At 44.1% G+C, this 26466-nt stretch overlaps 1 protein-coding gene and 1 pseudogene across 10 annotated transcripts in view; one reads left to right on the forward strand and one right to left on the reverse strand.

Annotated features, from left to right (window-relative positions):
- The window catches only part of Mms19 (MMS19 cytosolic iron-sulfur assembly component), a 37124-nt gene that overhangs the window by 4942 nt on the left and 5716 nt on the right, over nucleotides 1–26466 (reverse strand). For 2 of the 10 annotated variants that reach the window (NM_001271596.1, XM_087606288.1), the window contains 22 exons: nucleotides 20434–20482; nucleotides 16676–16776; nucleotides 15266–15351; nucleotides 14895–14969; nucleotides 14239–14308; nucleotides 13803–13931; nucleotides 13655–13716; nucleotides 8980–9066; nucleotides 8282–8356; nucleotides 7646–7723; nucleotides 6972–7110; nucleotides 6568–6722; nucleotides 6051–6129; nucleotides 5668–5793; nucleotides 5400–5481; nucleotides 4893–4993; nucleotides 4643–4792; nucleotides 3338–3493; nucleotides 1618–1717; nucleotides 856–958; nucleotides 474–542; nucleotides 171–297 (listed from right to left, as the gene is read on the reverse strand). In NM_001271596.1, the coding sequence (NP_001258525.1) occupies nucleotides 171–297; nucleotides 474–542; nucleotides 856–958; nucleotides 1618–1717; nucleotides 3338–3493; nucleotides 4643–4792; nucleotides 4893–4993; nucleotides 5400–5481; nucleotides 5668–5793; nucleotides 6051–6129; nucleotides 6568–6722; nucleotides 6972–7110; nucleotides 7646–7723; nucleotides 8282–8356; nucleotides 8980–9066; nucleotides 13655–13716; nucleotides 13803–13931; nucleotides 14239–14308; nucleotides 14895–14969; nucleotides 15266–15351; nucleotides 16676–16776; nucleotides 20434–20482 (2199 nt within the window). Of the gene's footprint in view, nucleotides 1–170; nucleotides 309–473; nucleotides 543–855; nucleotides 959–1617; nucleotides 1718–3337; nucleotides 3494–4642; nucleotides 4793–4892; nucleotides 4994–5399; nucleotides 5482–5667; nucleotides 5794–6050; nucleotides 6130–6567; nucleotides 6746–6971; nucleotides 7111–7645; nucleotides 7724–8281; nucleotides 8357–8979; nucleotides 9067–13654; nucleotides 13717–13802; nucleotides 13932–14238; nucleotides 14309–14894; nucleotides 14970–15265; nucleotides 15352–16675; nucleotides 16777–20433; nucleotides 20483–26466 lie in introns of those variants that run through there. The other 8 variants (XM_087606251.1, XM_087606315.1, XR_015649645.1 and 5 more) reach the window with 7 other exon arrangements.
- On the forward strand, nucleotides 26348–26447 carry LOC120100188 (U6 spliceosomal RNA; annotated as a pseudogene).

The following is a 26466-nucleotide window of genomic DNA, read 5'->3' on the forward strand; positions in this document are numbered from 1 at the left end:
CTGCTGAACTCCAGTCTCTGAAGAGACTGTCTGAGGACAGTGGATGAAGACTGAGGACAGTGGATGAAGACTAGTCACTATAGCTCCTTAAGGAGAACAAAGACTGAATTTATAGATCTGGTCATCAACAGTTGGCTAAAGGAGGATCCTGACCCACCCCAGCCCAGTACCTGGAGGCTGCTTATTGAGGAGCCCTGCAAAGCACTTGGAGGCAGCAGTGGAGGAGAAGGGACAGCTGTGGCCACAGCTCTGCTTCAAAAGCTCCTGCATGAGTCGGGTCAGCTCGGGGATTTCCACCTACAGAAAACCTGGCCATGTAATGGACCCAGAAGACACTTGAACTCTAAGAAATACTCAGTAGAAAGCAACATCAGAGTTCAGTATGGAAAAGAACTTCTTTAAGTGAGGAAGCAAAAGACTGTGAGCTAAGCCCAGAGGTCATCTTAGTTCAAGTCTCGACTGTGCTCACTTACATTTCGTGGCAGGGAGCAGACGAAAGCCATAAGTAGTGCAACCAGCCGCCTTTGCCCAGAGGAGCCGCCCTATGAAGAAGAAGAGCTCCTTTGAGCCTCTCCCACCAGCAGAAAGCATGTATGTCCATATGACCACCACAGAATAACTCTAAAAGTTAAATCTGACGGATGTAATCATCTCTAGGCTCACACATCTAAGGTACCAGACTGTTACCTGGAATGGCTGGATGTAATGGCTAGGCTCACACATCTATGGTATCAGGCTGTTACCTGGAATGGCTGGATGTAATGGCTAGGCTCACACATCTATGGTATCAGACTGTTACCTGGAATGGCTGGATGTAATGGCTAGGCTCACACATCTATGGTATCAGACTGTTACCTGGAATGGCTGGAAGTGGCCTGGGAAGCTGTTTTCAGGTAGAAAGGAGGTGTTGCCATCTAGGAAGAGGGGCACGATGCATGTGACACTCTGGGCAGCTAGTCTGGAGACAGAGTACCAGGTATCATCAAGGAGGTAGGGTGTGTGCACATTTGTGGGCAGGCACCATGGTTGTCACGTATTAATATGTTAATTTGGTACAAATATAATTTCTGTCCTAGACCCTATGATGGCAGAGAAATGAACCAGACTGATCAAACCCTATCAAGACTCTTGGCCTACAATCTTGTTAGGAGTTCAATTCATACTCTTAAAACAGTCCACTGGTAAGCCCAGGACTGAAAAGATGGCCCAGTGGTTAAGAGCACTTGTTTTTGCAGAGGACCAGAGTTTGGTTCCCAGAACCCACCAGGAGGCTAAGTTCTAGAGGACTGACATCTTTTTCTGTCTGTAGGAGGCACTGCATGCACACGGTATACGTATTTACATGTGGGTAAAACACCAATACACATGAAAGAAAGAAAAATGAATCTTAAAAACCCCTAACAACATAAACCCCTAACAAACCCCATTACCCCAAGGCTCACCTAATAGTTTGTGGTACTTTTAAAAGATTCTTTCTTTGTGTCACTATCAAACTTATAAAACAACTCCACACTTCCATGCAGGTTCAATGGACGACTGGGAAAGCACTATCTGTCACTTCTCCCCAAAAATGTTCCCTCCCTCCTGGGTGTTCAGGCCACTCATGGTTTCACTCACTCAGGGCTCAGATGGGTAGTGGCTGTGCCAATGACAGAAGCCAATGCGGCCAAGACCTCATCCTCCAACAGTGCTTTGCTCAGAACGGAGGACGCCTTCTCTGTAAAGAATAAATCCATATGTACACCCACAGAACCAGAAGGCCACTACTCTGGTTCAGAAACCCAAATCTGACCAGGCAGTGGTGGCACATACCTTTATTCTCAGGGGTTAGAAGGTAAAGGCATGCAGATATCTGAGTTCAAGGCCAGCCTGGTCTACAGAGCAAGTTCCAGGACAGCCAGGACTAAGAACCTTTTCTCAAAGAAAAAGTCCCTGAAATTTGGGTCAAGGTTGCTTGTAGTATCAGCTTTGCAAGGCTGAAGCAGGGGGATTGTGGGCTTGAGACCAAGCCTGGGCTAAGTAGTGAGACTAGTAAGGAAAAAGGAATTCAAAGTAGCTCTTGTTCTCCTCCTAATAGGCTAATTCCAGGGCATTTTTTGGGAGATGGAGGGAGGGAGGGAGAGGGAGAGAGAGAGAGAAAGAGAGAGAGTGAGTGTGTGTGTGTGTGTGTGTGTGTGTGTGTGTGTGTGTATAGGGGAGAGGGAAAATTTATACATCTGACTGCAAGTGTCTGGTTATAAGCCACCCAAGTGTTGGGAACTGAACACAGGTTCACTGGAAATGCAGCCAGCACTTTTAACTACTGAGCTACTCTCCAGCCCCTAATATTTCAAGGTATTTTTTTTTTTCTTCCTTTGGAGACAGAGTATCATCATGTAGCACTAACTAGTCTGGAACTTGCTATATAGACCAAGCTGTCTTCAAATGCATAGGAGGAGATCTGCCTAATTTTGCCTACTGAGTGCTGTTGGGTTTAAAGACCTATGCAGCTACCATGCTTCTTGTTGTTGAATAGTATCTCATGTAGTATGATCCTCCTGCCTCCACTTTCCACTGGGATTATAGGAGTACTCAAGCACAGTGGTGAAAACCAGTAAGTTTAATGTATCCTGTACCAATGCTATGGGCTTAAAACCTCAAAGGAAGGCAACTGCTACACTGATCTGACAGGGGCACAGGACTAGGAACACTGCACTGTGCTTACCATAGTCAGCAGTGGAAAACAAGGCTAGCTAGTATGGACAGTCTTGGCACTGTAAATAGAAATGTTGACCTTCCAAAATTTTTTAGATGTTCAAGTACACTGTAGCTGTCTTCAGAAGAGGGCATCAGATCCCATTACAGATGGTTGTGAGCCACCATGTGGTTGCTGGGAGTTGAACTCAGGACCTCTGGAAGAGCAGTCAGTGCTCTTAACTGCTGAGCCATCTCTCCAGTCACATGTGCTTTTTTATTGAGTCTTATTTATAAGCAACTATCATGCACTGAACACTACTGTCACATTATCATTAATCCTTATCAATAAACTATGATCACACAATGTCATCACACATACACGCTGCTTGATTCAGATAAGGTATCTTGTAAAGTTAGCAAGCTGAAGATCAAACCCATCTAGACCTACTGGACTCCTAATAAATTAATTGTATAGCAATTACAATGTGCATCCCTTTGGCTGATGCTATTACCACTGGATTCTGGTTACTGTCATTGGTCTTTACAGTGGAATTTGTGCTTGACAGTAACATACACAGTGCTAGCAATACCCAGGAGATACAGTGCTGTCTAATGCTAGTAGAAAGCCAACCTGTTAAGAGATGAAAGCAGAGAAAATCACCTGGCACTGAAGCCTGCACAGCTAATGCAAACAGGCAGGGCACAGCAGTCTTGTGGAAATACCAGTAGCTCTCAGGGTCCTGCTGGCATTTTTCTGCCACCTGCTGGAGACTCTGACAAACAGCAACAACTTCACTGGACTCTGTAATCATATTCCCTGTGGAGGACAAAGGCAGGATTCTCCTTAGGGTTTTCTCTAAAGCACTCCAGGTATTTTCTTTTGATAGATAGATAGATAGATAGATTGATCGATCGGTCAGTCTAGGGGTGTTTTGCCACTATGTGAATGCATGTCTGTGTACCATGTGCATGCTTAGTGCCAACAGAAGCCAGAAGAGGGCATCAGGGTCCCTGTGACTGAAGTGACAGCCATTTGTGAGTTGCCATGTCGGTACTGGGAATTGAACCAAGGTCCTCTGGAAGGGTTTTATGTATTCAGGATGACCACGTATTTCTGAACATCCTGCATGAACATCTGAGTGCTGGTGTACAGGCAGGTAAGACCTCTTATATTTGATGCAGTGCTATGATGTGGCCCAGTGTTTCTTGCTTTCTAGACAGTGTTCTACCAACTAAGCTACATATGTACTCATGGTGCAGCTTTTAAGAATGTGTCTGTAACTTGAGAAGAAGAGTTTTTGAAGATAATGAGATTGACTGGGTTGGACTGAGATCCAAATATCAGACTTTTCTTTCTTTCTTCCTTTCTTTCTTCCTTCCTTTCTTTCTTCCTTCCTTTCTTTCTTTCTTTCTTTCTTTCTTTCTTTCTTTCTTTCTTTCTTTCTTTCATTTTTTAAAAAAAAGTTTACCATGTCCACAAGAAAGAAAAATATTTCATGTTTCAAATATTGGTTACCAGAGCCTGGGAAGGAAGTGAAAGGGAGAACGGGGAGAGGATCGATACTGGGTGCCACGTGGGATTAGAAGAATAACTTTTATGGGTGTGCATAGTCTCTGAATCAGCTACAAGGGCCAGCCAGGAAGCCCCGAGGATCCTCCCAAGAGATATAATGTTCAACAGGTAACCAAGGATGATAACCGTTTCTTGAAAATTGCAAAATACCAAGTAGAAATGATTCTCAAGACTGCCAAGACAGAAAGGGCAGATATGTGCATGAACAGGTACACACACCACTTCCTTTCTTTATGGTGTGTTTGTATGAAATGTCAAACTGTACAACCATAAATGTATATCTGTTATTGTATAGCTATATTCCCTGCTATGTACAACTACAACTACAACTTATGGGCCCTAGTTTGGGGTTTCCTTTAGCCCTACCCCTTGGTGAGTATTACTGGAAGTTACCTTTGTGTGCCTGACAGAGATGCTGCAGTAGCAGAGGCAGTGTCTCCTTGACAATGTCGGGATGTGTCGAAACAGCTGACAAAGCTTGCAGACAGCGAAAATGCCGAGAACATTTGGTGGGCCCATCCGCTCTAGCCACGTCTGACTCCCCTGAAAGCAGTTGGTGAGATACGTTTTCCCTGTGTGGTGGTGTGAAGGCCCTCCTCAGAAAGCCTTGCTGGCCAGGGCTGGGCCACAGATTAGCATATACCTTGATGCAGCCCCTCAGCAAGCCTGGGTAGTAAGTGGCTGCTGAAGGCTCCGGGATACAGAGTGGCCAGGGATCCTGATGCCTCCAATGCTGCCACCCTACTGCGGACAAAGAAGAGAATTAGCTGAGCCCTGCCCCATCATTCTCTTCCCACGGCCTGAGAGCAGGAAGATCCAGGAGAATGGGCTCTCACGACTACCTTGCTGTAGAGCAAGGCCCAGGTCCTACCACACTTAGTTGGACAGGACTTCTTTTTTTTTTTTTTTTTTTTTTTTTTTGCTATTTGAGACAATGTTTCTCTGTGTAGCCTTAGTTGTCCTAGAACTTACTATGCAGACTAGGCTGAGCTCAAACTCACAGAGATCTGCCTTCCTCTGCCCTGAGTGCTAGGATTAAAGGATGTACCACAATCTTTCTGACCACTCAGCAGCCATAACCACACAGCACAGGACTCCGGCCCTCCCTGCATCTGCTGCCCAGGATACCTCAACTGCTTTAGATTCTCACCAACTCTGGGCATCTTCCTCCAGCAAGCTCAGTCGGTAGAGGTGACCTACTGCTAACTCCAAGTCCTCAGCAGACAGCAGATCTGTAGTTAGAAAGAACACAACCCTTGTCTTCCCCTCCTTGCAGCCACTGCCCTTTCAAGAAATCCTACCAGAAATCACCCTGCCTAGTACTGCAGTGATAACAGGGAAACCACTGCTGTTCAGTTAAGACAGATAATGCAAGGAGAGATCAATACCCTCCTTATCTTTTCTCCTGTGAGATGTACCTGGCTGGGCACCCAAGACCGTCAGCATCCGGATGCCAACAAGCTGAAGCTGGGTGCTGGGATCCGTTAGAGCCATGAACACCAATGAGCACAGCTGGTCTTTGAAGTTACTCAGAGGCCTTTCATCTAGGAGAGACAAAGACCAGTCAGACACGCTCACACCACTCCTGACTGCAGTGCTGCAGACAACTTTGGGCAGATTTTAAGAGCTCAAACTACTGGGATTCCAGGACGTGCACTGGGAAATGGCAATGCAGTGTAGTACTGTGCTCAGGCCATGAACACGTCCACTCCTGGACTGCTCTGTAGGACTCCTTCCTGCTGTACTTCTGGGCTACAAGGCTCAATAACTGCCCAGGGTACCTCAACTGCAGTGACCTCACCTCTGTCTTCGTAGCTCCATTTCTGCTGCAGCTTTAAGAATCCCAGGATCATTTCAAGGATTGTCCGCCGCTGGTTGCTCTGTAATATTTTAAGGAGTACTGGGGTCAGAGAATATTTTAAAGAATTTCAGATCTGCTATTCTAACAATTAACCTTTTTTTTTTCATTTTTTTTTTTAAAGATTTATTCATTTATTATATATAAGTACACTGTAGCTGTCTTCAGATACACCAGAAGAGGGCATCAGATCTCTTTATAGATGGTTGTGAGCCACCATGTGGTTGCTGGGAATTGAACTCATGACCTCTGGAAGAGCAGTCGGGTGCTCTTAACCGCTGAGCCATCTCTCCAGCCCCCCCCCCCCCTTTTTTTTTTTAAGAGAGAGTCTGTGAGAGTAAAGAAGGGAACAAGCTATAGCGAACAAGAGAAAACCTCAGATCTATTTGAGACCAAACTAGCACTTCAATCTCTCCAAGAAAGGGACCACAGACACCCAAGTCCCATCTGTCCCCCTTACCTGGCTGTGCTTGTGGAACTGTTCCAGCAGCAAGGGAAGCACGTTGCTGGTGATGTGCTCACAGGCCCGGGCAGATGCACCTGCAGCTGCCTGTAACAGCTTAGCGCTAGGCCATACAAGTTTCATGTCTGGTTCACATAGATGGTGCCTGCAGTCTAGAGAGGCAGCAATCACAGACCTGGGGAATAGGCCAAATATTGCCTGTTTCCCCTTTATCCATAGTGGTTGGAGACCGACACCTGGAATTGTTTGCTAGCAGTTACCATCTAACTGCGCTCTATATAAGTAGGGCTGCAGTCTTCAAGTGACTGGACCTGTGGGAGCTGCCCATAAAGGGCCACTGGCCCTGAGGAATGCTACTTCTAAGGCGCTCACTCCCTTTGCTGGCTCCGTGGTCCCCTTACCTTGTAGAATGCTGCTGAGGAAGGGATGGAGGAGGTCCTCAGCATCAGCTCTCAGCACAGAGCAAGACAGACACGCAGTCAGGGAATGGAGAGCTGCCAGGCCCTCAGCCTCTACTCGCTCACTCGCTGTCTGGAAAACCTGTCAGGGAGGGATCCCATGGCTGCTGAGGTAAGTTTGTACCACATAAGTCCCCATCCACTCACTGTCTTTTTTCTTGGGGTACAGAAGAATGTGTTTGAGAATGCTTGGGGAACAGTAATGAAAATTAAAACCCCAGTCTACTAGTATCTTCTTGGATATATGTTCAACAAGTCTTTTATCCCAGCAGGAATGACATTCTGCAAAAAAACAGTTACCAACACAGAACCGAGATGTTATTGTGACCTTATTTTAAATCTCCTTTTCTACCTTAACACTCAGATGGTGCCAGACCTATGCTCCTTGCCATGACAGGACAAGAAGCAGGCATTGTACAAAGGTGGTCATGTATCACTAAGCAGGAAGACCTCATAAGAGAACTACCCCCTTTGACATTCAGCTGGAAGTCTATCTTGTTCACCGAAAAAAAAAACCCACACACAGCATCTTGACCCTGGGAGCCAGGGTCCCTTACTTCTCCTCATGCCTGATATCTGTCAGTTAACACCAGTGAGCTCAACTAAGCAACACTCACCTCTCTGCGGATGGATGCCCAAAGGCTGGGGAGGAAGTCCTTTAGCTCCTTCTGTCCATACACAGCACAGCAAGCATTCTGCCAGAGAACCACAGCCATCAGCTAGCTCACACTCAAGATGCTCTAGGATACGTGGGCTCCTAAATAAGGTGATTCTCAGCAGAAAAACCTTCAAGGTGTCCTAACAGTCCTACTAAAGGCACAGAAAAGTGCTCACCCTAACTCTTACTGCAAGTACAAGGCTGATGACAAAGCCCAGTGAAAGAGTGCTTGCTTATCTAGGATGCATGAAGCTCTGGGTTCTATTACTAGCACCCATCCTCCACTAAGACAAAGTCTGCATTAGCAACACACAATTAATCTTATTAATTGGGAAGTGGAGGTAAAAAGATCAGGAATTCAAGGCCAGCCTGAGCTAAGAGACCCTTTCTCGAAAACCCAAAAAGGAAAAAGAACACTGACCAATCTTAGCTACACAGAGTAAAACAATATGAATGCAACATAGTGCTTAATAAACAAAATGAGCCTAAGTCCTGGCCATGAGGCACATGAACTGACCTCCGGCTGTTTATGAAATTGTACTGTAGTATCACTAACCTGTGTAAAGATAGCTGGAACCTAGGAGGAGACACTCACCAGAGTTTGCAGAGAATCCAGCTTGGCACTTAAAATCTCAGAATCCACTTTCTCAATTAGCAGAGGCAGTAAGAACTGTGGCAAAGAAGGGAAAACTGTAAGCCTGAGAGAGAAGTTTAGCCAACACCCGCATTGTCATCAGTCCTGAGACAGGTGCTACACCAAGGAGGGAGGTTCAGGTTGTGAGTTACAACTGTGAGCCAACTTTCCTGCCACACTGTGGTACTTGAGAAACATTAACAAAGCTGATGGATGTTAAGTGAGCTGTCTGCAGAAGAGATTAGAATCATAGGGGATGAGATGATGAAGTTTTCAATATTGGAAGCCTGAAAGTATTTGACATACAAGACACTTTCAGGACATCAACCTTAAGATATATAATATTTTCTCCTTATGCTTTTACTTTTTAAAAGGCTTATTTTTATAATTTTGTTTTGTGTGTATAAATGTTTGCTTTCATAAACATCGGTATTCCACATACATGTGTGGTGCCATGCAGGCCAGAAAGGTACACTGTATCATTTGGAACTAGTGAAAGATGACTGTGAGCCACCGTAGGGTACTGGGAATCCAACCTGGGTTCTCTGGAAGAGCAGCCACTGTTCTTAACTGCTGAGCCATGTCCAGAACCCCATACTGCTCTCTCTTTAGAGCGTTCTCTGGGCAGAGACTATTACATTAATTTAGACCACACCCACCTCAGCAAACCGCGGTGTGGAAGCCAGCACAGCACGGAGACTCAGGATGAGATCCTCTCTCTGGATGCCATAAGGATCATTAGGAGGCTGGAAATGGAAAGAAGCATGGATTTGCACAATTTTCAGGCCACCCTTGAAGTGGCCTGAAACCTGGTAAGTCTGAACCTGGTAAGCCTGTAGAACAGGCGATCCTTAGACTCAATCTAGCACAATCATATACCATGAGGCCCCAGCTAAAGAACTTTCTCACTCTTATCAAATTTTTGTCTTTTAGGTATTTATTTTAATTTTTGGTTTCTTGAGACTGCCTTTCTGTAGCCTTGGCTGCTCTGGAACTCTAGACAACACTGGCCTCAAACTTAGATCTGTCTGCCTCTGCCTCCCAAGTGCTGGGATTAAAGGTGTATACTGAGTGGTGGCACTCAGTCACCAGCAAGTCACTTATTTTTTGCAGAGCTAGAATTGAAATGAGCATTTGTACATGCTAGGCAAGCACTTTGCCACTAAGCTATTTTCCCAGCCCAGGCACATTACAGTCCTTTCCAACTCTATTTTTGTGTCGTGAAACAGTTGCTATTTAGCTCTTAAATGCTACCTTTACTAATATAAGCTACCACACCAAGCCCCATCACACATTTTCAGATCTATTGTTTTATCACTTAGAGATAAGCCTAATTCAGGTGTACTGCTTCTTCTCTGAATATATATTAAGATGGCTACCTGTATGGTTTGTAATCTATCTCTCATTTACTACATCAAGAACATCTTTTTAACAGGAAATGATCCCATGCAGCTCAAGCTAACGCGGAACACTCTATGTAGTTAATGTTGACCTAGAACTTCTGATTCCCTTGGGTTTGCCTCTCAAGTGTAAGCACTACAGGTGTGTGCCACCACACTTGTATTTTGTGCTAGAATCGAACCCAGGACTCTGGGCATGCTAGGCAAGCATCCTACCACAAGCTACATTGTCAGTTACATTAAGAACACCTTCAGCCAGGTGTGGGGGCACACAACTCTCCCTTTAATCCCAGCACTCAGAAGATGCAGGCAGATCTCTGTGAGTTTGAGGCCAGCCTGATCTACAGAGTGAGTTCAAGGATGGCCAGGACTACACAGAGAAACTAGAATGAAAATAAAAGAAAATTCCCAAACGGTATTATTCTTCCTGAATATTAGTTTTATTGTATAGTTAAGCCAATTTAAGTAATTTCTCTTTGACAGACATTTCTATCATTTTTCTCTTGTATAAAAAGCAGCAACTCTGACAGCATAAAAAGCATTGATAACAGCTGTGTCAAACCAGCAGACTGAAAATATCAATCAGAGTTTTCCTTTTCTCCTCTGGAAACTGTACCAAAATATAGTATTTTGTTTGGATTGATTTGGTTTAAGCCAAAAAGCTAAATGTCAAAGAGAACCAGATAAGAGAGACTTGAAACAAAATTCTAGGAACTGGAAGGCAGACAGTAAGAAGGAAGTGATTCAACACATCTAAGATGACAGACCCAAGGTAGACCTGGGGATAGCAGAGTGACTATCACTGCACACTCTCTGAAGGCCTTGGAACTGGCAGTTCTAAGGGAAGCTGGAGCTGGGAGTGGAGATAGAGAAGCAATGGGACCGCCTGGACGGTTTCTCTATTCTTCCTTAAGCATAGCAGAGCCTTAAAGTTTATTTTCAACACTGGGTAAGGAAGGAATCTATAGTTTTGGTGGTACAATAAAGGGTCTCAGTGTTGCACAAGGAGGTCAAAGGGATATGGTACCAGTATTGATAATCTCAGTTCGCTTCTGCTACGAAGACTTAGGTCTTTTCTAGAAGATTGGCAAAATAAAGATTATTTTTAAGAATTTCCCAGACTATCCACATAAGTTACTAGAAAATGAAACTCATATCAATGTGTTCAGGGCTTCCTCTCAAAACAAAACAAAAAAACCCCCAAAAACCAAAAAACTATGAGGGACAGACAGACAGACAGGCCGATTAATGGGGCCAGTGACGGCTCACCAGGTAAAGGCCCTTTCTGCATAAGCCTAGAGATCTGAGTTCAATCCTAAGAACCCATGTAAAGTGCAGCGAGAACTGACTCCACAAAGCTGTCCCCTGATAATACCTGTATCCAATGGTGCCTATGCACCAGCTATCTTCCTTCACACACAGACTAAGGAAATGGCTCAGTGGGGAGAGAGCTGGTACTGAGGCTGACAACCTGAGTTCAATCCCTGGGATCCACGTGGTGGAAGGTGGGGAGCCATGTGCATATGTGTTGTGTAGCAGTTTCCTCAGAGGTTAATGAAGCCTTTTCGTTTTGGAGAAACTTAAGACATAGGATAAATGTGGATGTCAAACAGAGTATTTTAAGAAAGAATGTTTACAGGGAGAGGAAACATTCCATTCTCCAGGCAAGATAGTTAAGACAGGAAGCAAACAACTTAAAATATCTTTAAGAAGTCCCTGAAACTGACAAGATTCACTAGATGTCTCCCTGCCCAAGAATATATAGGCAGTAGAAATTGTTGAGACTCTCTGAGAAGCCAAGCTGCCTGAAGGGGCCCAGGCCAGCAGAGGCACTGCAAAGGGCACTTGCCAGTCTACTAGGCTGCAGCAGACTGGGCAGCATACACCAAGTTTTATTTTGTGAGGTGTCTTTGGTGATGCTGTTGTCCTTGAGTCATTTCTGTTCCTGTCAATAATTCTTCACTCATATTTCTGTTGGAACCTCAATAAATTGTTTCACCAATTCAGACTGTGGTGGTGTCCATACCGTGGTGTGCTGACAGTTCCCTCTCTGGAGTGAGCAGACCTTTGTTTATATCTTCCAGGAAGTGTTTTCGGTGTGAGCAGTCACACAAATGTAAACAAAACAGATTTAAAGGCTGGAGAGATAGCTCAATGGATTAGGGCACATAGTGTTTGAACAAAGAGCCTGAGTTTGGTTCCTAGCATTTGTGATGGAATGCTTGTAAGGACCTGTAATTGCAGCTCTAGGGAATCAACACTCTACTCTGGCATCTGCAGGAACCTGCATACTAAGACATATGCTCACTCAGACATATACCATAAATTTAAAAAATCCTTTAAAATTTTTTTAAATTAACATTATTATTTTTGAAAGATATCCATGAACTAAAAATAGAATACTACAAAACAAAAGAGAAATCAATAATGATAATGATGATGATGATAATAAACTTAAAGAAAACTTTCCTATCTAAGAGTGACACAGTGTGTGTCAGGAGATGTGTGGGAGGCCAGGCCTAGTGGTACAGCTGGTAATTATATTAACACTTAGGGACTGAAGCTTGCTACAAACTCAAGGTCACACACATAGTGAGACCTTATCTCAAAACAACACCAGGAACAGAACTCACTTGTGCAGCCAGCGCTTTACCTGCTGAGGCATCTAGCTAGCCCTATTACCTTACACACACACACACACACACACACACACACACACACACACACACACACACACACACACACACACACCCTTGCCTGCCTGCCTGCCTGCCTGCCTGCCTGTCAATCAGCTGAACCAGCCTTCAACATGTCAGAGCTATGAGGTTCTTCTGAGTTTTAATGGCGGTTATTGGTTATGAACAATGTCAGGAGAGGGGGGTCTAGCAGAGGCCGACTGAAATGCGCTGGTAAATGATGCCTAGCGGAGACAGCTGTGGCCCTGTAAAGTCGGGGAGTCAACGTGCTCAAGCACCGCTGGGGGTGCTGCAGTAAAGCCTTTCATTTCTCTCACATTCCTAATACTTGCAGTGCACACCCCACACGTCCAACACAGCAGGAGATCCCAGGCATCTGACCAGAGAGAAGAAATGAAAGCAGAGCGGGAAGAAGGTCCAGAGTCAGAGCAAGCACTTCGTGTGCACTCTGTTAGAAGCAACATCTTGTTGCGTTCTTTGCTTTATCACCGTAACTATCACCCTCCATAACTACAAACTCAGCCCCCATTACTTCCCTCAGAAAGCACCCAGCAGCCTTTATCTGCTCGGCCAGTCAGTTCCTGCCGGCTATAGCTCCACTAAACCTTGTCTTTCAGAATGACTACAGCAGCATTCACTTTGATATCTAATCTATATTGTTACCTCAATACTGCAGTCTTAAAGGGCAGGGACCATGGCTTGCAACCCTGTACCCCTCAGCACTGACTGCACTGCGAGGATTCCCTCTCAAGTACCTGCTGTGTTGAATCCTGCCTTTGGTGTTGGATGATTCTCCATTTCCAAGTTTACTAAAATATGAATCCATAAGGACTTTAAAATATCTATCAGCCTGGGAAAATAGCCCAGTGGAAAAAAATGACAGGACAGCAGGAGTCATAGACCCCAGTACAATGGTGGCTGTGTGCAACCCAGCCCTGGGGCAGTGGATGGTGATTTACAGACAGTGGCCAGTCTAAAAACAGGGAACTCCAGTTCAGGGCAGACCCTGGTGGCAGGAGGGTCTGTCATGACCAAGTGAGCAGGTATAAGGAAGACGTTCATCATCTTCCTCTGGTCTCCATACTCAGGCACCCACACTACACAAAATGCACACGCATGCACACTGAACAAACAAAGTGCAAATCCAGGGACTGTCTGTTTTGTTCGCCTGTCTAGAACAATGCCTCCACATAGTGCATACTCTCGAGTATGTGATGCAGAATGAAGGTGCTACTTACAGGGGTAAAATCAATAGGGAAATAACAAGATGTCACTTCAAATAACTCTTCCACAAAAGGTCCTGCGGCAACACAAAGGATAAGGTTGAATTAGGTTCATTACCTCTGAGCACTTCAAACCAGCGAGTTCACTGCTATGAAAACATACCCAGATTGTAGTCCTTGGAGATGAGGTCGTGGACGATGCGGAAAGCCAACAAAAGATTACGGGGATCCTTTTCTCCATCCATCACCTGGATGAAGCCAAATGTGAAGTCAGCTCCTAGGCTCTTCAGCTCTAAAAGGGAGAGAACAAGGTCACTGCTGTCCCATGGGACAGAAAGCCTGATGACCTCCTGCTGTCTCTTCCTCTCCTTTCCTGCCTAGATCCAAATACTCAGTGAAGATATGTGCAAGTCTGTGTGTGTGTGCATGTGCACTTATTCAAACCCAGAATTGAAAACCTTCCTACATTGGGAGAAGTCTGTACCCCAAGTCTTTATCACTCTTCGGCCCGAAGCCTTTTACATATGCCCTAGAGCACAATCGCCACTCCTAATGGGGGGTGGGGTCGGCAGCAATTGCTTGCTTTTCAGACTCCTCACCTTCTTCTCGTGATCGCATGAAGTTAGTGATGATACTGAAGACAGTATGGCGGTCTACCTGTAGCAGGGACTTGAGGGTGGAGAAGAAAGGACATAAGTAGAAAAGGAGAACAAAGACTATTTCAAACACTACAAGTATTTCCAGCTTCACAATCTCTATGCAGCATAAGATCAAGTTAAAAGGACTGGAAGGAAAGGGCCTGGCACTGACTCCCAGCGCAACAGTGATGCCAGCAACCCACGCCTGCTCCACGCACGCCTTAGTTCTTCAGCTGAGTTGACAGTTCAGCTCTAGTGTCATCGTTCCTCCCTTACCTGATAGAAAGGGCTGCCTGTGTACAAGCTCACTAGACCTTAAAGCACTCAAAACTGGAAGACAATCTGTTGTTACCTCATTCTAGTCATGTCAAGTACACAAGATAAAGACTAGCAACAAAAGAAGTTAGCAATTTTTTTTTTAAAATTTATTTATTTTATGTGAGTACACTGTTGCTCTCTTCAGACGAGCCAGAAGAGGGTATCAGATCCCATTATAGATGGTTGTGAGCCACCATGTGGTTGCTGGGATTTGAACTCAGGACCTCTGGAAGAGCAGTCAGTGCTCTTAACCGCTGAGCCATCTCTCCAGTCCCAAATTAGCAATTATTATCACTCACCTGTACGTGTACCTCCTGGAAGATGGCTTTAAGCACAGAGACAGCCAGGCCCCGGGGCAGGGCCACAGACAGGCTCTGTGGGAAGAGGGAAGATATGAGAAAATTATCTCTAACATACAATGTGTCTCATTGGGGAACTGGGCATCCTACCATCCCTGCTCTGGAAGAGGCATGTAGTGCGGAACTTTCTCTAGTTGAGGATTCTCCACAGCTCCTTACCGTTTCTAACTATAGATCATAGGTGAAGTGTATATTATAAGGTAAAGTGGAACTGCCACACAGGGTGGCTTCACCCTCTAGAGTAAGAACGCAGATCTGGCTGGCCGTGCAAGGGCTCTTGCAAACAGAGCTAAGCAGTAAGAAGGACTTACCAGTGCCCTCAGGCCCTGCAGGACAGATGGGACCACAAGATGGTGGTCCTTCAGCCGGTTCTCATAGAACAGGGTCAGGTGGACTGCTACATAAACCAGATCCAGTGTTAGTTAGCTCAGCAGGAGAAGACCCACCCACTACTTTTATCTGCTTCCTAAGGTCATCCCATTTTAACTTTCCCTACAACGGGAAAGCCTTTTACTATTATTTTCGTATAAACTCATAGTGAGACCCTCAGCTTTATCCTCAGAATTGCTTTTTAACTTCATTATTTTATGTATATATGGTGGTTTGAATAAGGATGGTTCCGAAAGGTTCACATATTTGAATGCTTGGTTATCAGGGAGTGGCACGATTAGAGAGGGACTAAGAGGTGTGGCCTTGCTGAAGGAAGCATGTCACTGGAAGTATTTCAAAAGCCCAAGCCATGCCATGCCTAGTATCGTTCTCTCTTTATTGTCTGTGGATCCAGATGTAGAACTCTCAGCTATTTCTCCTACACCATGTCTGCCTGCATGCTGCCATGCTCCCTGTCATGATAACAATGGACTGAACCTCTAAACTGTAAGCAAGCCCTAATTAAAGGCTTTTTTTTTTCCTTTTTTCTTTTTTTCAGAGCTGGGGACTAAACCCAGGGCCTTGCGCTTGCTAGGCAAGCGCTCTACCACTGAGCTAAATCCCCAACCCCAAGGCTTTTTTAAAGTAAGAATTGCCATGGTTCTGGTGTCTCTTCACAGCAACAGAACACTGACTAAGACACTCCAGTTACGTACCATGTGGAAAACTCCAAGAGCCACTCCTAAAACTCAGGGCTTCAGGGTTTTGGCTAAAGCACCTTTACCTCTGAGACATGTTATAGGCCCTGCAAATGCCATACGGAACTTTTCCTCTTTCGTTTTGGTGCTAGAGGCTAAAAATAGTTTCATGAGCTCTACCACTACTAAGCTTTCTGATTTTTAAAGATGCTCTAACTAAGGATGACTTTTGGGAACTTGTTCTCTCCGTTCACTGTAGTTCCAGGGATCAAGCTCTGGCTGCCAGGTGCTTGCACAGTAAGGGCCTGAACCCACTGAGCCTCAACAACAGCCCTCCAACTTTCTGTTTCTGTAAATGCTAGGGCTTGAATACAGAGCCTACCAACCCGTCTTTAAAGGGCCAGGCAGTAAGTATTATATATGCTTACAGGATGTAGATACTGAGACACACGGAAAAAAATATCAGAAACTGTATATGAAATCCATGTGTATTGTACCTTATTGTTTAATTTCAGTCATCTCTGCCATGTATACCAATAAGGAAAGAAGGCACTGAATTAGCTGTGCAGAGATATGCTATAACCCTTCCCTCTGTGACTGTTGTAGGCCATGGCTTAGTGATTTGGGGAGACACCCCTACTAAGGTGAAAGTACCTTCCTTCTCCAAGAGCAAGGAGTGACACTGGAGTAGCACCTGTGACAAAAGCTGGATTCCTCGAGCCCGAGTTCGGGGTTCTGGATTCTCCAGAGAGGACCTGGGAGGTAACAAGATAGATGGCATTTGTCATTAACCAGTTCAAATTATAATGAAAATATCCTGCAGTTAGTCACTAGTCACACTTAGACAATAAAGAAAGCAAAGCCCTCTTAAAAGTTCAAACAAAAACTCCAAAATACCATCCATAAAGGTGCTCCTGAGCAGATAACATTGGTGTCCAGGAGACACCAAAGTCGCAGACAGGCAGCGATGGTGTACTCCTTTAATTCTAGCACTTGGGAGGCAGAGGCAGGCAGATCTCTCTAAAGTTCGAAGCTAGCATGGTCTACAGAGTGAGTTCTAGGACAGCCAGGGCTATACAGAGAAACCCTGTCTCTAAGGGGGAAAAAAAAAGACTGAAGCCCAAACCTACCCTGATTAACCTGGCAGCAACAGAGCTCAGGTGACATCACAGTCAACGGAAGTGGTTTCAGTGTGTCTTACTTGGCACCTAATGGGCACCATGCTTTCTCTTGACACATCCCTCTGAAACAGAGCTTAGCAGTATCCATGCTGCTTCAGAGATGCCTGGCAGCTGGCTGCAGCTTCTAATCAAGGAAGGCAGCAGACTTTTGAAAATTAAGTAAAAATTTCTGTGTGCAGACACAGTTACATATGTGTATGTATGTGCATGGAAGTCAAAAGTCATAGTTAGGTGTCATGCCTCAGGAGTTGTCTACCTTATATTTATTGAAATAGGGCTTCTCATTGGTCAGCCTAGAGCTGTCCGGTTAGGCTAACTGCTAGATCTTCCTGTTTCTGCCTATCCAGGGGCAGGGTTATGAATGAGTCACCACACCTAGCTTTTTACATGGGTGGTGGAATAGAACTCACTTTACCAATTAAGCCACCTCCCTAGTACCTTTTTTGGAGACAGGATTTCATGCTTAGTCTAGGCTACACTGACCTCACTGCTATCCTCTTGCCTCAGACTCCCAAAGTCCTGGGATTTCAGATGTGATCAATTATACTGGGCTGTTTGTAAAGTCTTGCTAAGAGAACAGAAATGCTGAGCAACCGAGGTCATTGGTGGCACAGCCTGCACAGCCTACAAGCTTTAATAAATGGAAAGCATACATTTCCCCCTTTGTTGGAGACAGATTCATAAAGCCCAGGCTGGCCTTAGACTCCATAATTGAGTATAGCCCTGAACTTATCCTTTAGCATTCACCCCCGAGTGCTGGGATCACAGAAGCTAGGCTGCCCAATTTTATGTTGTTCTGGGGATTCAGGGCTTTGTGCATGCTTGACAAGGTCTCTCCCAACTCAGAAACAACTTTAAATCCAGCATTTATTTTTTCGAAACAGGGTTTCTTTGTGTAGCCCTACCTGTCCTCAAACTAGCTGTGTAGCCCAGCCTTGGACTCAGAGAGATCTGCCTGCCTCTGCCTCCTGAGAGCTGGGATTAAAGGAGCACACCAGCACAGTCCCTCCAACTGCAACACTTTTAACTCGTAAGGGAGCAGCTGAACTGCAGCAATAAGATGAGGTTTCAGAGTAGCTCTCCCGAGACCACACTTATACACAACCTGAGCAGGAAGTAAATTTCTGGAAAGCTGATCCCAAGAATTTTAAATTAAACCTTAAAGATAAAGGAACATAAAATGATATAGAAATAAAACAACTCCTGTATTCTGAGGACAGGAACTCAGAAATGCTTCTGCTTAGCAGGCAGAATATTGTGCATTTGCAGCATTTCAAAGAGGGACCAAGGCACATAAGATCATTTTTCAGAATAGCACAGGGTGGAAACAACCCAGATGTCCATCACAACCCATCAACAGTTAAACAGAATGCTGGTCATTGGTATAAGCAAGGAAATGTAGAACCAACACACTACAACACAAACAAACCTTGCAAACCTGCTGTAATGATAACATTGGTTATTATCTTGCCATGATCTAGAATTACCCAGGAGACAAACCTCTAGGCATACAATGAGGGATTACTTATAGTAAATATTCCTGTTAAGGATTTTCTTGATGAAACTGAGTTAAGAAGACTAACCCTGTATGTGGGAAACAACATTATATGGGCTAGGATCCTGGACTGTATGAATGGAAAGACCTCTGTCCTTCACTTTGGATGCAATATGACATCATTTATGCCTCAAACTCCAGCCACTGGGCTTTCTCTGTTTTACCCTTGAGCTGTGAGTCAAAATAAACCTTTCTTCCCTTAAGCTGTTCTTGTCAGTATTTTATCACAGCATTAGGAAGATAAAGTACACACTCAGTGAGAGGAACCAGACACAAAGGTCACACAGCTGGGGCTCTACATCTCTGCTATTTCCATAGTAGGTTAATCCATGGATTTCCAGGGCCTGGGAAGAAGAGGGGTTAAGGGAATGGGTGCTGAAGAGCAGGAGTTCACTCTGGGGTAATAAAGATGTTCGAATGGTGACTGTGGGAAAGAACACAGGGAATTAGACACGTTAGTGAGCTCTGATATGTCAGATGTGTGTATGTGTGTGTGTGTGTGTGTGTGTGTGTGTATGTCAGTATAAATATGTAATTGTATATATTTAATACAGATTGTATATAAATATACAGATCGAAGACTTATGTGTATGGATGCTTTGCCCCTATGTATGTGTACCACGTGCATGCCTGGTGCCCATGGAGGCCAGAAGAGGGTGTGAGATCCCCTGAGACTGGAATGAGACAGACAGCTGTGAGCTGCCATATGAATTCGGGGAACTGAACCTGGGTCTTCTGGAAGAGCAGCCCGTGTTTTTCACTACGAGCCATCTCTGCAGCCCTGTGTCAATTATATTTTCAATAAAACCATTATTAAAAAAAATACTGCTGGGGCTGGGGATTTAGCTCAGTGGTAGAGCGCTTACCTAGGAAGCACAAGGCCCTGGGTTCAGTCCCCAGCTCCGAAAAAAAGAACCAAAAAAAAAAAAAAAAAAAAAAAAAAATACTGCTGAGTGGTAGCAGTACACCTTTAATCTCAGCACTCGGAAAGCAGAGGCAGGTGGATTTCTCCGTTTGAGGACAGCCTGGTCTATGGAGCAAGTTCCAGGACCGTCAGGGCTACCTAGAGAGACACTGTTGTAAAACCAAACCAAACCAAAGTGCACCCCCCCCCAAAAAAAGGGGGCCACAAGAAGGTGAAAATGTGAGTTTTTAAACCTTCCAATTTCCTGTTTTGTTTTGTTTATCCTATTTCAGAAGACATGTGTTTTGAATAATAACTTAAAAAGACTGGTTAACTTAAGTGGTCTATTAGGTGTAAGATTTGAGGAAAGCAAGCCCTAGACTACAGGCACGTATCTAGTCTGATTCTTTTTCTAGAGGGGATCTGGCCCAGTCACCCTCCCAAGCATTCTATGTTTGCGCCGTCTGGGGCAATGAGACTCCTAAAGGGGTTAGGTGGATCTAAAGAAGCACAAGAGGGATTTGAGTTCCAATGAGACAACAGTGGAAGGCCGGAGTCACCCACTTTACTATTTTACTGCAGGCTGAGTCAGAACCCATGTGGATTACGGGCTGTACCTTTCTCAAAAAAACAATCCAAGACTAGTTTAGATTGAGGTGCCGATATGGACCAGAGGCTTTTAACTACAAGGCAAAAATCAGTTCTAGGGAGGGAGTAGTGCACTGAAGTATCTAGGCAAGACTGAAGAATATTCCAGAATAGAGGTGCTTACCCGAGGGCTTCTACTACTTGTAACACTGTATAGCCACCGGATTTCACATCTAGAAGAAACAAAAGAAATATGAAAAAGTTAACCAGGGTTCAATGGTTGAGTGTTTCCTGTTTACACCATGCTCTGTGCTAAGAGACCACACACTGCTGATAAGATCCCCTCCTAACTAAGAAAGAAGTGGCCACATTTCAAATATGCAGTGTCGAGTATTTAAAAAAGAAAAATATGTATTTTATCTGTAACTGAAATGTCTGTATATGTAGAAATTCCAAATTAAAGAATAAGGTGAGGGCTGGAGAGATGGCTCAGTGGTTAAGAGCACTGACTGCTCTTCCAGAGGTCCTGAGTTCAATTCCTAGCTACCACATGGTGGCTTACAACTATCTGCAATGGGATCTGATGCCCTCTTCTGGTGTGTCTGAAGACAGCAACAGTGTATTCATATACATAAAAATAAATCTTAAAAAAAAATAAAGTGGCTATGTACAAATTAGTATTATGAAATAAAAAACCCTTTGTGTATATACACACAACCACTTACAAAACAGCATAAAAGAGGAATGGGGACAAATGGCATAAAGGCAATACAAATAAACAAAACCAGCGCTGAAAGTGCAGCTCAGATGATTGAGTGCTGACCCAGCATGCACTGAGCCCTGAGCTCAATCCCTAACAGTGAATAACCCAGCAGGTAGCACATCCACAGAGGTAGGTCAGAGAGAGCAAGAGAAAGAAAGTACCTAGCTACAAATTTAGCAAAATTGTCCATTTAAAAGGCACTGGATGTTCTGGCTTCATACCTGTCAGGATGGTGCTTACAAAACAGACAAGCGACAAGGGCTGGAAGGACAGACAGAAACAGGAGTCTGTGCACATCACCAGTGAGAAGTAAACTAGTACAGCTGCTATGGAAAAGAGTATGGAGGTTCCTCATAGGGGAAAAAAAGCCTCTACAACTGAGCTGTAACACTCCCGTTTCATATAGCAAAGGGAATAAATTAATATCTGAAGAGTGCCATACGCCATGTTCCCAGTAGCATTATTCACAACAGCTCCCATGAAACAAGACTGAAGCGCTGTGTGCACTGAAAATAGGACAAGATCTCAACACAGAACAGTTGTGTTTACAGAGTGCACAGAACGCTTGAAAATAACAATAGTAATAATAATAATAATGAGTGCTAGGATTAAAGGCACACACCACCACACTTGCCTTGGGATAATTTTAGATTAATAGAAAAGTTGCAAAGACAATGCAGTCTCTGTACAACCTTCACGCAGTCTTCCTGCTTTATCATCTCACATAGTACATTCACCAATTACGTACATCTGTTAAAACTAAGAGTCAGCATCAGCACATGGCCACCTAAACTCTAAGTAGTACTCAGGTTTCACCAGTCTTCCCACTAATGCCATGGCTCTAAGAGAGAATCAAATGTATCCCTTTATAATTAGTGTCAAGAACCCTCAGTCTCCTTAAGTTTCTCAGTTTTCCTTGTTCTTCACAGCCTTGATAAAAGAATTACCTGATAGACTGCCCTCCAATTTGGGTTTGATGCTCTTCTGCTTAGACTGTGGCTACTAGTTTCTAGAAGGCGCTCACAGGTCACTCTTCTGATGTACTGTTTTGGGGACCGGCATTATCCCACAGAATCTCTCTGCCCTCACAGGGCCCACTTTCACTTTAGTCACTTGGACCAGGTGTATCCAGTCTCTGCGCTAGGTAGGGTGACTTTTTCCTTTCAGGTACTCCATTCTTAAAGGGGAGCCATGATTAGCCCCTATTCAGGGAAGGCAAGATTAAACTTGAGCGAGATTACGCTCAACCTTCTGGAGGAAGGAATATCTACCTAAATTAGTTTAATTTCTTTTACAAAGAAATTCAAGTTATTACTGTTATCAGTATTGACTAGTATATATTCATACACTGAGTTATAATCCAATAAATATAGTCAATTTAAGAATAGCCAACAGGGGGTTGGGGATTTAGCTCAGTGGTAGAGCGCTTGCCTAGCAAGCGGAAGGCCCTGGGTTCGGTCCCCAGCTCCTGAAAAAGAATAGCCAACAGATAAGTCTTTTTCATTGTTCCTGGTGCTCCATCTTTGGTCACTGGGCTTCTTGTTTTGTTTGTCTGTGTATGTGTGAAGGTGTACTTGCACCATAGCATGCAAGCGGAGGTCAGACCTTTGGGAGACAGCTCTTCTTCTACTGGGAATGGAACTCAGGTCTGGGGGCTTGGCAGCAAATGTCTTAACCTGCTGAGCCATCTTGCTGCTTTTGTTTAGTTTACTTTTTTATTTTTAATTTTTTGAGATAGTATCTCACTATTTAACTTTGGCTGTCCAGGAACTCACTACGTAGATCAGCTTGGTCTCAAACCCACATAGATCTATCTGGCTGTCTCCTGGGTGCTGGAATTAAAGGAAAGTACCACTACACTCAACCCGCATTGAGCTTTTCTCTGTGAATTAGAAGCCAGCTGCTCTACATAGGAAACTACAAGGCAGTCAGAGCTACATAGTAAGACACTATCTTAAAATTAAACAAACCAGCCAACCATGATCTGGGTGTGCTATTAGAATGATACTTCTAGAGTCTCTCAGTTCAAAGAGCTGGGAAATATGCATGCGTGCGTGTGTGTGTGTGTAACAACCCACATTACACAAACATCTGTCACTATTCCTGTATCTCCATATGTCAAACTAAATATACAATGGTATGAAAGTCTCTAAGTCTCAGGGTCTGAGAGAGGGATGGCTCAGTGGTTAAGAGCACTGGTGCTCTTCTAGAGGTTGCATTACACGTTGGTTTGTGGCTCTAACTGCACTTCCGTAGGATTTGATATCCCCCCCCCCTTTTTTTTTCTTTTTTTTCCGGAGGTGAGAACCGAACCCAGGGCCTTGCTCTTACTAGGCAAGCGCTCTACCACTGAGCTAAATCCCCAATCCCTTGATACCCCTTTTTGACTCCTTTGAACACCAGGCACAAAAAACCAGTTCATATATATATATATATATATATATATATATATATATGTATATGTATATATATGTATATATATGTTAAAAAATTCTGCTAGGGTGTAGTGCCACCACACCTTTAATCCAAGCACTTGGGAGGCAGAGGCAGGCACATCTCTGAGTTGGAAGCCAGCCTGTTCTACAGAGTGAGTTCCAGGAGAGCCAGGGCTACACTGAGAAACCTTGTCTCGAAAAACTGAAGGGGGAGGGGGTGGGGATTTAGCTCAGTGGTAGAGCGCTTGCCTGGTTTGGTCCCCAGCTCCGGAAAAAAAGAACCAAACAAAACAAAACAAAACAAACAAACAAAACAAAACAAACAAACAAACAACCCCCCCCAAAAAAAACGAAGGGGGAGAAATGAGAGAGAGAAAAAAACAACAAAAATCTTTTAAGTCTAACCCAGTGTTCACTTGTCGCCTTCAGTCTGTGATTTCTCTGACAGTAGGAAACTAGTTCTTTTATTTACAATTACTCCTTGGTTATGAGTTGCTATTTTTATACAAGTATGTATGTGTGCTCATATCTGTGTAGGGGTATATGTGTGAAGATGTGTGAATAGATGTATGGGTCACAGGCCAATCTCGGCTGTGGTTCCTCGGGCACCTTTTGTCTTTTGAACAGGGCCTTTTACTGACCTGGAACTTTATGTTGTAGGCTGGCTAGCTAGCCAGCTCTGGAATTTACCTGTTTCTACCTCTGGTCACTCCATCACTAAGTACAAGCATGTGCCACCATGCCCTGCCTTTTATGTGGGTTCTGGGGATGTGAACTCAGGTCCTAATGCTTGCAAGCCAAAGGCATTAACAATTGAGTTACTTTTCCAGTCCCATAAATCATCTTCAGAATTGTTAGCCTCCTTGAGAAATAAGTTTATGGGTATAATACAGTGTTTCTATAGTTTTATTTTTAGCTATATAGTTTCTAGACAAACTTGCTCTCTGAAATCACTCGTGTCAGATCTTTCCCCACTACTTCAGCTGAGGCTATGTCACACAGGAATAGCTGAGATCATGCCAGAGTCTACAGTCTACTGTGGGATGGAGAGCATCTTCTCACTATACATCCTCTCACACCCTCAGTGTTCTATCTGGTCAATATATAGCAGTATCACTACCATACAAGTAACAAATCTAACCGAAGCTGCTTCCACATTTTCAAGAGGAAAGCAAAGAGTAACAGGCTATCTTGGAAGGACTGGATTATCATGGATGAAGCCTTACCTAAAAAAGGTATGGGAACTACTTCCAAAGTATGTTCAGGGTTCTTGATCTAGACATCTCTAAATGCCTTAACCAGAACCTTAACCTGTCAACAAAAGGGAAACGTAGGAAGAATTCAAAACACTGTCCTGAACCTCTAGTTCCCCTAAGTCTGCTGGGCTTATAGCAACACTATGAGCTAAGCTGGGCAGAGAGGCTCAGTCTGTACTAGAGTAAAAAATCCAACCAGACGGAGGAAAGGGGAACTCTAGTAAGGATTCATAGTTCGTGACTGGCATCAATTTAGCCATCAGGCACTCTTAGCTCTTCTTGTGCCAGGATGTGGAAGACCCAGCTGCTGCCCGCACGCCTGAGAAAAGAGTCCAGGGGGGAAATGAGTAAGCTGTACAGTGGGGGCAGGGGCAGCAAGGCAGGCTCACAGGACAAACGCACCCAGGAACCCCTACCAGCCAAGTCCCACTCAAGAGGTTCCCTCGGACTTTAAACTGAAAGCCACTTCTTCAGTATTCAGAGTGCATCAAGTTGAAGCTGGTTGATTACTACAGCAAAGCATCAGTGTGCATGTGACTCCCTCCGCACACTCCAGGATGCCAGTGAACACTCCTAGTGCAAACCCGAGTTTTTAGCGCTTTCACACGGACCAGATTTTGAATAAAAGCATCTCAAAAATAGAGATACAATAAAGCTATCACTACATTTGAATAAAGTCAGGAAAATAGCAACTAGGCTGGCAAATGCTCAAAGTCAATATTCTAAGAATGCTTTCACATGGTGGTTGGTTGGGTTTAGTTACTATCTTATTCTAGCTCTGATTCCCTGACCTGAGACATGCCTTCCCATTATGATGCCTCCTTTCTATGTATGCCTTCAAAATGATTACTTCTTTGCTCTTAGTTTTCGGTGTGATAAAAAACTGTTGGGAGCTAAGGATGCTCTGAGTGAATACAAATTATTGACAAAGACCAGCCCTCAGACCCATGGGAATTGGCAAAGCCTTCCTCCACTCTGTGTGTGAATGTTGACACAGTGTACAAAAAGCATGAGTGCAGCTGGTTACAGCCAGACGTTGCTCCCTGCAGAGACCTCCTACACAGAGGTCTATCCCTCTTTCACCAGTTATAAATACTAAAGGGGTATTTGGTACCTAGAAGGCATCTGTGGATCTGTCCCTTCTTCATTTTCTCATTGCCTTAATCAGGTTTCCAGGACCAAGAGGTGCTTGGGTGCAATGGAAAATGTTCCTGAAATTCTTTTTATTTTGTGTTGGGGGCAGCTGTGATTGGGTGCAGCTCAGAAGACAATTTGCAGGAGCCGGTGCTTGCCTTCCCCTTTGGTTCCTGGTTGTACATAACTTTTTTAACCATTGAACTTTTAGAATGTAGCAATGATTATAGAACACTGTGACTAGACAAAAGCAGCTGAACTGTTCTGTTACAACAGTTGAAGTGGTATATTTTACCTAGTTAAAAGAAAGGTTTTGGGGATGGAGAGATGGCTCAAGCAGTTAAGAGCACTGGCTGCTCTTCCAGAGAATGTGGGTTCAATTCCCAGCATCCACACGATAGTATCCACATCACAACTGTAACTTCAGTTCCAGAGGATCCAACACCCTCATGTACTATACAGGAAGGCAAAACATCAATGCATATGAAATGAAAATGAATAAAATTTTAAAAAGTCTTTGAGTTCACTTGCTAAATTTGGAATGATATAGAGATTCTCATGGCCCCTATGCAAGGATGACATGCAAATTAATGAAGTAGTCTATATTTTAAAGTTTAAAAAAGGTTAAT

The sequence above is a fragment of the Rattus norvegicus genome, chromosome 1 (genome assembly GCF_021556685.1).
Source record: "Rattus norvegicus strain SHRSP/BbbUtx chromosome 1, alternate assembly SHRSP_T2T, whole genome shotgun sequence".
Classification (NCBI taxonomy): Eukaryota; Metazoa; Chordata; class Mammalia; order Rodentia; family Muridae; genus Rattus; species Rattus norvegicus.